Below are 11,762 nucleotides of genomic sequence, written 5' to 3' on the forward strand. Positions count from 1 at the left end.
GCTGTCTTTTACTTTTGTTGACTGTTTCTTTTCTGTGCAGAAGCTTTTTATCTTGAAGAAGACCCAATAATTCATTTTTGCTTTTGTTTCCCTTGCCTTCATAGATGTATCTTGCAAGAAGTTGCTGTGTCCAAGTTCAAAAAGGGTGTTGCCTGTGTTCTCCTCTAGGGTTTTGATAGATTCTTGTCTCACATGTGAATCTTTCATCCATTTTGAGTTTATCTTTGTGTATGGTATAAGAGAATGGTCTAGTTTCATTCTTCTACATGTGGATGTCCAATTTTCCCAGCACCATTTATTGAAGAGACTGTCTTTTTTCCAGTGGATAGTGTTTCCTGCCTTGTTGAATATTAGTTGGCCATAAAGTTGAGGGTCCACTTCTGGGTTCTCTATTCTGTTCCATTGATCTATGTGCCTGTGTTTGTGCCAGTACCACACTGTCTTGATGACCACAGCTTTGAAGGAAATAAAAGGCATTCAAATTGGCAAACAAGAAATCAATCTCTCCCTCTTCACAGATGACATGATACTGTACATAGAAAACCCAAAATGCTCCACCGCAAGATTGCTAGAACTCATACAGCAGTTTGGCAGTGTAGCAGGATACAAAATCAGTGCCCAGAAATCAGTGCCATTTCTATACACTAACAATGAGACTGAAGAAAGAGAAATTAAGGAGTCAATCCCATTTACCATTGCACCCAAAAGCATAAGATACCTAGGAATAAACCTAACCAAAGAGGTAAGGGATCTATACTCTAAAAGCTACAGAACACTTCTGAAAGAAATTGAGGGAGACACAAAGAGATGGAAAAATATTCCATGCTCTAGGATTGGCAGAATTAATATTGTGAAAATGTCTATGGTACCCAGGGCAATTTACATGTTCGATGCAATCCCTATCAAAATACCATGGACTTTCTTCAGAGAGTTGGAACAAATCATCTTAAGATTTGTGTGGCATCAGAAAAGACCCCGAATAGCCAGGGGAATTTTAAAAAAGAAAACCATAGCTGGGGGCATCACAATCCCAAAGGTTTTGAATAGTTGTGTTTTCATTTTCATTAGTTTGCATGAATCCTTTTAATTTTTCTCTAATGTCCTGGTTGGCTCATTCATTCTTTAGTAGGATGCGTTTTAACCTTGAAGTGTTTGAGTTCCTTCCAATTTCCTCTTGTGATTGAGTTCATGTTTCAAAGCATATCATCTGAAAATATGCAAGGAATAATCCCAGTCTTTTGCTATTGGTTGAGACCTGATTTGTGGCCTGGGGTGTGATGTATTTTGGAGAATGTTCCAGATGCAGTTGAGAAGAATTTGCATTCTTTTGTATTAGGATGGGATGTTCTGTATATATATGTGAAGTCCATCTGGTGCTATATGTCATTCCAGGCGCTTGTTTCTTTTTTGATCTTTCCCTTAGATTATCTCTCCATTGCTGAGAGTGGGGTGTTGAAGTCCTCTACTATGAATGTATTTTTATCTATGTGTTTCTTTACTTTGGTTATTAATTGGTTGATATAATTATCAACCCAATTAACTGCATAAATACTTATAACTGTTAGATCTTCTTTTGGATAAACCCTTTACATATGATATAGTGTCCATCTTCATATCTTACTACAGTCTTTGGTTTAAAATCTAACTTATCTGATATGAGTATTGCTACCCTAGCTTTCTTTTGAGGTCCATTTGCATGATAAATGTTTCTCCACCTCCTTATTTTCAATCTGATGGTGTCTTTAGGTCTAAAATGAGTCTCTTGGTGACAGCATATGAATGGGTCTTGCTTTTTAAAATCCAGTCTGATACCCTGTTTCTTTTGATTGGTCCTTTTAGCCCATTCACAATCAGAGTAATTATTGAAAGATATGAATTTAGTGCCATTGTATTACCTGTAAAGTTCCTGTTTCTGCAGATTGTACTGTGTCTCTCTGGTCTATGTTACTCTTGGACTCCCTCTTTGCTTACAGGGTCCCCCTTAATATTTCTTGCAGAGCCTGTTTGATAGTCACATATTCTTTCAGTTTCTGTCTTGGAAAGTATTTATCTCTTCTTCATTTTGAATGGCAGCCTTGCTGGATAAAGTATTCTTGGCTACATATTTTTCTCATTTAGTTCCCTGAATATATCACACCAGCACTTTCTTGCCTGCCAGGTCCCTGTGGATAGGTCTGGTGTCAATATAATGTTTCTCCTTCTATATGTTAGGAATCTCTTGTCTCAAGCTGCTTTAAGGATTTCTCTTTATCACTGAAATTTGCAAGGTTCACTATTCTGTGTCAGGGTGTTGATTTATTTGTATTGATTTTGGTAGGGGTCTTCTCTACATCTTGTTGCACTCCAGTTAAAGTACATTGGTTCATAATGACCCAATTCATAATTCTGGGTCAATCACTCAACCCTTCCAGTCTCATTTCTACAAATGTGGAATCAAGCTCATCATTTTATGGCCTTCATAGAATAGGTTTTGCAAAAAATAAATGACACTATCCATAGAGTATTCTAAGCTCAGCTTGTGGTACATTAAACAGTCTAAAGAGATCTGTTATAATTACCAACTGTTTTATAAATGAAGAACTAAATGTCAACATTTAACCCATATTAAAAACACAAAACTCCTAATTGATTTGTCAAAGGAATTAAGAATCCAAGATTGTTGTACCATGTTTTATTAGTAAAGGAACACACTTTTCTTACTGGGGACACAAGAGAAATTTTCTAGAGCTATCAGGAGTTGCTTTCCCACCACAAGTCCATGTTTTTCAGACCCAGGGACATGGTCAAGACAGGTTCCTCAGTCTTAGATTTGGAAAAGATTTTCACTAAGGGCTGTGAAACTTTCAATGTTAGAGCTCTTGAAGCCAGGCTAGTTCAAGGAGGAGTAAAAAGAAAACAGTGGATGCACTTGAATTCTAGCCTGGTCTCTTGGGAACAGAGAATCTATAGGAAAAAATACCATTCTGTCCAGATAATTTCCCATGGGGAGACTTGCTCAGGGGTTGAAGTAATCATGGAAAATATGTCGAATGAGCAGGAATAGGAAACAGATACAGCAAACAGAAGGAGCTGTAAATATCTGCTCTCCTACAGCCACTGGGCTTGTTCAACCTTGAGCTGGAGGAGACATGGTTTTTACATTTGGATTCCTAAGTCTGCTGAGGGACCTGAACTTCACTGCTTCCTGCTGTCCTGTCTGGGAACAGAGCTTTGTTCTTCATCATCAACCATTCAGGGAGGAATTCAAATCTTCACCTGGAGACCTTCTTCTCAGAGACTCAATCCAGGTGGGTCTCAGAACTCAGCAGGTATTCAGGAAATGTTCAGAGAAAATGGAAGCTGCAAGCTTTTACCTAAGGTCACCTGACAGGCTAACCCAGCCTAGATTGGAGCCAAGGGTCATGGTGTTTGTTGGTGCAGTGAACTCATTCAATTAGTGTCAATTGGTTTAATATGTAAAAAGGAAGTACTTGTTGAACTTAGCACAAAAAAGATTTGGGATGCTCCTTGACTATGTACAATGCACTGGTGATATTTTTATTCTTCCCTATTTATTCTATTCTATTTTTACAAACCACTGTCTGACCCCACAAATGGTCCCAATCTCAGAATATAGAAAACATTGCTCTCCCACCTCCTCCATTCCTGTGTTAGTAGCTCCCTGCTTCTGTTTTTCTCTCATCACTGGCAACTTCTGTGAGGAGATTCTCTCATTTCTTCATGCAAGATGTGTTTATTCCTAATCTGTCCCTATTCTATACCTATTCCATCTAAACTAAGTCTGGGAGTAAAGGGCAGGAGTATGTATAACAGGTACAGGGCACTCAGTCTACCAGGGAAATATATGTGGATTTAAATAAAAGTTGTACAGTGATAGCCCCTGCATCTAAATCATTTCAAGAGAAATTATTCTTTTTCTGTGAGAATGTTAAAAAAAAAACCACAAAGATTCACGAAGGAAATGACTCCTTGCAATTTGAAAGAGGAGATGGGATAGATAGAAAGGAAATGAAGAATCCCAGACAGACCAGTGGGTGACTCCAAGCAGAGGGCAGCAGGTGTATGGAGGCTCTGAGCCTGGAGACTGGGGCTTCAGGTGAAGCTAGCAAGCCAAGTGTTGGAAGTTATGGAATTTGTGGTTCAGTGTCCAGTGAGGAGTCACTGGGAAGAGTTTCAGGTGGGGAGTTGGATAGTAAGTTAACTGCAACATAGAAAGATCTCATTGGGCAAAGGTGAATATTGGTTAGAAGGCGCCAGCCTGTGGTAGGTGGAGAGATGACACAGGACTGAACTAAGACTGTGGAATTGGGGAAGTGATGGGGACAATGAAGAGAAGAGAAAATTCAGTCAAAATTCATCAGCAGTGATAAGCACTCAGTATCAACAGGAGGGAACTATGCCAAACTCTTTCCATAAATCTGAGGAAGATGGACACCTCTAGTCCTACTGTTTGGTGGAGGAAAGTTAGAACAGTTTGGTTGCTTTCCAAGTTCAAATAGCAAATATGTGTATCCACAATTCAAAATCCACGTTTCTGATTATCAAGTTTTGCATTTTATATCATTTAGAAAAGTTCTTTTGGCAAATAATCTTCTAAAGTCCCCCACTTTTGTTGTACTGTGTGTATTTCCTTTTGTGAATTGTGGGTGTCTTCCCTTTGCTTATTATTCTGGTGGGATCTTCAAATGTCTTGATAATGTATCATCATCTCTACTTTTTCTTTTGGATACATTGCCTTTTGCTGATTTATTATTCTGGGCATCAAAGTGCTATAAGTGGGGCTGGAGGGTTGCCAGAATCAAGGATGCTTGCTCCTCCTCACCATCCCTAGGGGCCACCTGAGCTTATTAGATCTTTCTCCCCACTTTTCTTCCTCAAAGTTGTTGGAACTGATTTTTTATGTTTCTTTACATATTGGACAGAGAATGATTATATTCAAATGGAGACCCATGATTATATGCTCATAGGAGACTTAACTCCTGGGATTTGGATGTGGTTTGACATTTTTAGAGGAAAGACAATCTATGTGGACAGCTGGCCTTATATCATTGTTTGCCTAATTATTGTAGCTGGAGGGGAGAATAGCCTGGTGGTGATTTTTAAAACAATTAAGGAACAAATGAAAAGCAGACTGGTGAAGAGGAGTGGGAGATACAGGCCTCCAGTTAAGGAATGAATGAGTCCCGGGAATAAAAAGCCTAGGGAATATAGTCAGTGATATCATTTAGTGTTGAGTGGTGACAGATGGCAGCCCACACATGGTGAGCACGGTGTAATGTCTACATTCATTGAATCACTGTGTTGTTCACAAAACTAACTTTATAGTATACATCACCCACACTCATATATTATAAATTAATTTTACTTTTTAGTTTTTATTTTTTTTATTCAACAAATAGGCAGAATTTATTTCAAATCTCCATTATGGATCATTAAGGCATTGAGGAAGAATGTTAAAGCAAGAAAAAAGACCAACCACTCCCATTTGCTCTGTCCCAATCGATTGTTCCATTTCTTCATCTTATTTGCTATAATCTATATTTTGTTTATTCACCTGAGTTTTTGGTTCTCAACTGCATTTCCACAAGGCTGTAAACAACAGGAAGGCACAGTCCTTCACATCCCACGTCAGATGCAGGGAACAGTGCAGTACTCGGCCCATTTCACTGAATCTGTGGCAACAGAGTAATTTTATTTTTTTTTTTTTTGTTTTTTGTTTTTTTATTTTTTATTGGTGGTCAATTTACTAACATACAGAATAACCCCCAGTGCCCGTCACCCATTCACTCCCACCCCCCGCCCTCCTCCCCTTCCAACACCCCTAGTTCGTTTCCCAGAGTTAGCAGTCTTTACGTTCTGTCTCCCTTTCTGATATTTCCCACACATTTCTTCCCCCTTCCCTTATATTCCCTTTCACTATTATTTATATTCCCCAAATGAATGAGAACATATAATGTTTGTCCTTCTCCGACTGGCTTACTTCACTCAGCATAATACCCTCCAGTTCCATCCACGTTGAAGCAAATGGTGGGTATTTGTCATTTCTAATAGCTGAGTAATATTCCATTGTATACATAAACCACATCTTCTTTATCCATTCATCTTTCGTTGGACACCGAGGCTCCTTCCACAGTTTGGCTATCGTGGCCATTGCTGCTATAAACATCGGGGTGCAGGTGTCCCGGCGTTTCACTGCATCTGTATCTTTGGGGTAAATCCCCAGCAGTGCAATTGCTGGGTCGTAGGGCAGGTCTATTTTTAACTCTTTGAGGAACCTCCACACAGTTTTCCAGAGTGGCTGCACCAGTTCACATTCCCACCAACAGTGTATGAGGGTTCCCTTTTCTCCACATCCTCTCCAACATTTGTTGTTTCCTGCCTTGTTAATTTTCCCCATTCTCACTGGTGTGAGGTGGTATCTCATTGTGGTTTTGATTTGTATTTCCCTGATGGCAAGTGATGCAGAGCATTTTCTCATGTGCATGTTGGCCGTGTCTATGTCTTCCTCTGTGAGATTTCTCTTCCTGTCTTTTGCCCATTTCATGATTGGATTGTTTGTTTCTTTGGTGTTGAGTTTAATAAGTTCTTTATAGATCTTGGAAACTAGCCCTTTATCTGATATGTCATTTGCAAATATCTTCTCCCATTCTGTAGGTTGTCTTTGAGTTTTGTTGACTGTATCCTTTGCTGTGCAAAAGCTTCTTATCTTGATTAAGTCCCAATAGTTCATTTTTGCTTTTGTTTCTTTTGCCTTCGTGGATATATCTTGCAAGAAGTTATTATGGCCGAGAGGCAAAGAAGAAGTCAAACTCTCCCTCTTCGCCGATGACATGATACTCTACATAGAAAACCCAAAAGTCTCCACCCCAAGATTGCTAGAACTCATACAGCAATTCGGTAGCGTGGCAGGATACAAAATCAATGCCCAGAAGTCAGTGGCATTTCTATACACTAACAATGAGACTGAAGAAAGAGAAATTAAGGAGTCAATCCCATTTACAATTGCACCCAAAAGCATAAGATACCTAGGAATAAACCTAACCAAAGATGTAAAGGATCTATACCCTCAAAACTATAGAACACTTCTGAAAGAAATTGAGGAAGACACAAAGAGATGGAAAAATATTCCATGCTCATGGATTGGCAGAATTAATATTGTGAAAATGTCAATGTTACCCAGGGCAATATACACGTTTAATGCAATCCCTATCAAAATACCATGGACTTTCTTCAGAGAGTTAGAACAAATTATTTTAAGATTTGTGTGGAATCAGAAAAGACCCCGAATAGCCAGGGGAATTTTAAAAAAGAAAACCATATCTGGGGGCATCACAATGCCAGATTTCAGGTTGTACTACAAAGCTGTGGTCATCAAGACAGTGTGGTACTGGCACAAAAACAGACACATAGATCAGTGGAACAGAATAGAGAATCCAGAAGTGGACCCTGAACTTTATGGGCAACTAATATTCGATAAAGGAGGAAAGACTATCCATTGGGAGAAAGACAGTCTCTTCAATAAATGGTGCTGGGAAAGTTGGACATCCACATGCAGAAGAATGAAACTAGACCACTCTCTTTCACCATACACAAAGATAAACTCAAAATGGATGAAAGATCTAAATGTGAGACAAGATTCCATCAAAATCCTAGAGAAGAACACAGGCAACACCCTTTTTGAACTCGGCCATAGTAACAACAGAGTAATTTTAAAAAGACCAACTCTTTTCTCACAGCCTTTGCACTGGTTGTTCTCCCTGATGGGCACACCTTTCCCTGGGTAACCCTGTGTGTCCTGCTGAGGCCTCTGTATAAATGTGTGCTCCCTACCTGAGCAACCAGTAAAAAATGGCACCTCTGTGCGCTCTTTCCTTTTTACTGACTTTTTCTTCACAGCACCTGTCGCCTTCTGATATTCTATTTGATCTTCTATCTGCTTATCTTCTGTCACTGAACTGTGCAGACATTTGTGTCCTGACCCAATCTCTCTGCCTGGAGGCTAGTCAGTACTCAAGTTCATTCCTCAGATGTGTGACATAATTTCTCATTAAAAGTACAGAATCCATGAGTACTTGGGAAGAAGGCCAAGTGTGGGATGCACATTCCTACTTGGAGCTGGCATGGGGGAGGAGGTGCAAAGGGGACAGGTTCCATACAAAAAGTATGGAGATTGACTTTTTGAATGCAAAACAGAAATTGTAGAATTTGAATGATATTTGTAATGTTTATAATTGTGAAAATTAGCCATGTTATTTTTTTGTTTTCCCTGGTAGTCACTTCTGCTACATGGAACCAGGAAATGATTCACAAATTTCAGAGTTTCTTCTTTTGGGATTATCTGAGGAACCAGAACTGCAGCCCCTCCTATTTGGGCTTTTCCTCTCCATGTACCTGATCACTATCTTTGGAAACCTGCTCATAATCCTGGCTGTCAGGTCAGACCCTCACCTCCATACCCCGATGTACTTCTTCCTTGCCAACCTGTCCTTTGTAGACATCTGTTTCACCTCCACCACCGTCCCCAAGATGCTCCTGAACATTCAGACTCAGATTAAAGTCATCACCTATAAAGGCTGCATCACTCAGATATACTTTTTCCTCCTCTTCACTGCACTGGATGACTTTCTCCTGGCTGTGATGGCCTATGACCGCCTCGTGGCCATCTGTCACCCCCTGCACTACAGGGTCATCATGAAACCTACCTGCTGTGCACTGCTGGTTCTGATGTCCTGGATGATAAGTGCGCTGAATTCCTTATTACAAAGCTTAATGGTATTGTGGCTGTCCTTCTGTTCAGAGGTGGAAATCTCCCACTTCTTTTGTGAACTCAATCAAGTGGTCCAACTTGCCTGTTCTGACACCTTTCTTAATGACCTGGTGATGTATTTTGCAGCTGTTTTTCTGGCTGGTGGTCCCCTCACTGGGATACTTTACTCTTACTCTAAGATAGTCTCCTCCATACAGAGAATCTCATCTGCTCAGGGCAAGTATAAAGCATTTTCCACCTGTGCATCTCACCTCTTGGTTGTCTCTTTATTTTATTGTACACTCATAGGAGTGTACCTTAGCTCTGCTGCTACCCAGAGCTCTCATTCAAGTGCAGTGGCCTCAGTAATATACACAGTGGTCACGCCCATGCTGAACCCCTTCATCTACAGCCTGAGGAACAAAGACATAAAGAGGGCTCTGAAAAGAATCATTGGAGTTCCAGTGATGTAAGGGCCAGTCATTGTGGGACTGAGCTGAAGATGTGCCCATGATTGCAGGGCTTACAGCCTCAGAGGCAGTAACCATTTCTTTCTTTCTTTCTTTCTTTCTTTCTTTCTTTCTTTCTTTCTTTCTTTCTTTCTTTCTTGTATATTTTTTTATTGAAGTTCGATTTGGCAACATATAGCATAACATCCAGTGCTCATTTGTTTCAATTCAACTTCTTTATACATTTGGGTAACTTTTTATAAATCTTCTGTTCTGTCTGATATACAGTTTCCCCTTTGTCCATTTTCATATCCCAATATTTTCCCCATCCTTGGTCACAAATGCCTGGAAGTTTCTGTATCTTGCATGGTGCTAGTTAGATTTCTTAAAAATAAATTCATTTCAAATGACTTATACCATGCCAAGTAAATTTCCCATTGATTTCCCAAAAGAATAAGAATGAGCTATATTCTTCATATGGAAGAAACTCCACTTGGCCAGTAAGCCCTTCACATAACTTTATTGTAGATGGAAGTACAAAACTCCAGTTTTCACTTTGAATCTGTCAATCTTTTTCCATCACTACATTCACTCCTTTTCCTGATAATGTGGACTCTAACATTGTTCCCTTTGTATATCAGGCTCCTGACAAGGATGCTCATGTTAGGAAAGCTGGGGCACTCCCCTATGCCTGTGTGCTTGTGGACATTCCCACAGACACTTCCCTGACCAGAGCCTCAGCAATGGCTTCATTGTCCCTTGGGTTCTTACTGTGATTATAAGACACACTTCAGTGGCACCCATCAGAGATCTCTAACAAAACCAGGTTTATTACTTCCAGGTCCTGGGAGGCAGAGGCTGAAAGATCTGGGCTGTTAGGGGTGCAGAGTTTCAGAGGGAGAGAGAGAGAAAGTTCACAACTGGTGGCCCTCCTTTTATTTGGGTCCATGAGCAGAGTAGGTAGGGGTTCCCAGGTTCACTCTTTATTGACGAGGTTAAAATATAAGACTGAAATTCTAGCACAGACAGGGAGAGTAGGGTCACTCATGTTCAGTATTTAGGTTATCAGGGCTCTCTGAAAAATTATTTCACGGTTGGGGGCAGCCTGAGTGCTTATGTAGTAATAGTGTCATACACCTAATAGTATGTTTATTCAACAAGGTTATCCTTGAAATGGATGCTTCAGAACTCAAAAGCTTCATATCAGGCAATTTATCTATAAACATGCTATTGTGTTTTAAAACTAGTCTACTTGTTTTATTCTATTATTCACCTAGGTGTCCAGAATGTCTACTATAGCCACTGGCAAATACTGATAAGCAAACAAATCTCCCAGTGCAGTTTATGTGGAAAGACAATTTTGAATTAATAGATTGACCTGATATGATCTTAGTGTCAGAGATGACCTCAAATATGAGGGTTCATTTTCTTTACATAAATAGCCAGTAGTGGGATCTCTGGATCATAGGGTAGTTGTATTTGTAATTTTTAGGAGCCTCCAAATTGCTTTCTGAGTGGCTGTATCAGTTTGCATTACCAGCAAAAGTGCTTTCTCCACATCCTCATCAATATCTGTTGTTTCTTGCATTGTAGATTTTAGTCATTCTGATAGGTGTGAGGTGAGATCTCATTGTGATTTCAGTTTGAATTTCCCTGAGGATGTGTGTTTTTTGTATAGTATCTTTGAGCATTTTTTCATGTGTCTGTTGGTCATCTGAATGTCTTCTTTGGAGAAAGGTCTTCATGACTTCTGGCCATTTTTTGAATTTAATTATTATTAATTCTCTGGTGTTAACTTCTATAAGTTCTTTATGTATATTGGAAGTTAACTCCTTATTGGATATATCACTTGAAAGTATCTTCTCCCATAAGTAGGTTGTTTTTGTTTTGTTGATGGTTTCTTTTGCTGTGCAGGAACTTTTTATTTTGATGTAGCCTTTTACAATATGGATGGATCTAGAGGGCATAAATACTAAGTGAAATAAATCAGTCAGAGAAAAGTTAATACCATATCATTTCACTCACATGTGAGATTTAAGGAACAAAATGAACAAACAAAAACAGAGGCAAACACAAAACCAGACTCTTCAATATGGTGAACAAAGTAGTGGGCAGAGGGCAGGTGGGTAGGGGGATGGGTGAAATAGCTGAAGGAGATTAAGAGGCTCCTGGTTGGCTTTGTTGGTTTGGTGTCTGACTCTTGATTTTGCCTCAGGTCATGATATCAGTCCTGAGATCAAGCCCCACTTTGGGCTCCTCCTAAGGGTGGAGTCAGCTTCAGAGACTCTCTCTTTTTCTGCTCCTCCCCATGCTCACTCTCTCTCTTCTTTAAAATAAATAAGTAAATAAATAAATAAATAAATAAAATAAATAAATAAACAAACAAATAAATAAATACAGTTAATAAAAGAAGAGTACACTTGGGATGCCTAGGTGGCTCAGCGGTTGAGCGTCAGCTTTTGGCTCAGGGCGTGATCCTGGAGTCCCAGGATGGAGTCCCACATTGGTCTCCCTGCATGGAGCCTGCTTCTTCCTCTGCCTTTGTCTCTGCTTCTCTCTGTGTGTGT

The 11,762-nt window shown here is 39.7% G+C and overlaps 1 protein-coding gene across 1 annotated transcript; it reads left to right on the plus strand.

The window, feature by feature from the left end:
* The first annotated feature begins 8,286 nt into the window (after positions 1 to 8,286).
* LOC144289329 (olfactory receptor 7A17-like) lies at positions 8,287 to 9,219 on the plus strand. Its single transcript, XM_077857483.1, has one exon. The coding sequence runs from the start codon at positions 8,287 to 8,289 to the stop codon at positions 9,217 to 9,219; it is 933 nt and encodes a 310-aa protein (XP_077713609.1).
* Positions 9,220 to 11,762: the final 2,543 nt, after the last annotated feature.

The sequence above is a fragment of the Canis aureus genome, chromosome 19 (genome assembly GCF_053574225.1).
Source record: "Canis aureus isolate CA01 chromosome 19, VMU_Caureus_v.1.0, whole genome shotgun sequence".
NCBI classification, from domain to species: domain Eukaryota; kingdom Metazoa; phylum Chordata; class Mammalia; order Carnivora; family Canidae; genus Canis; species Canis aureus.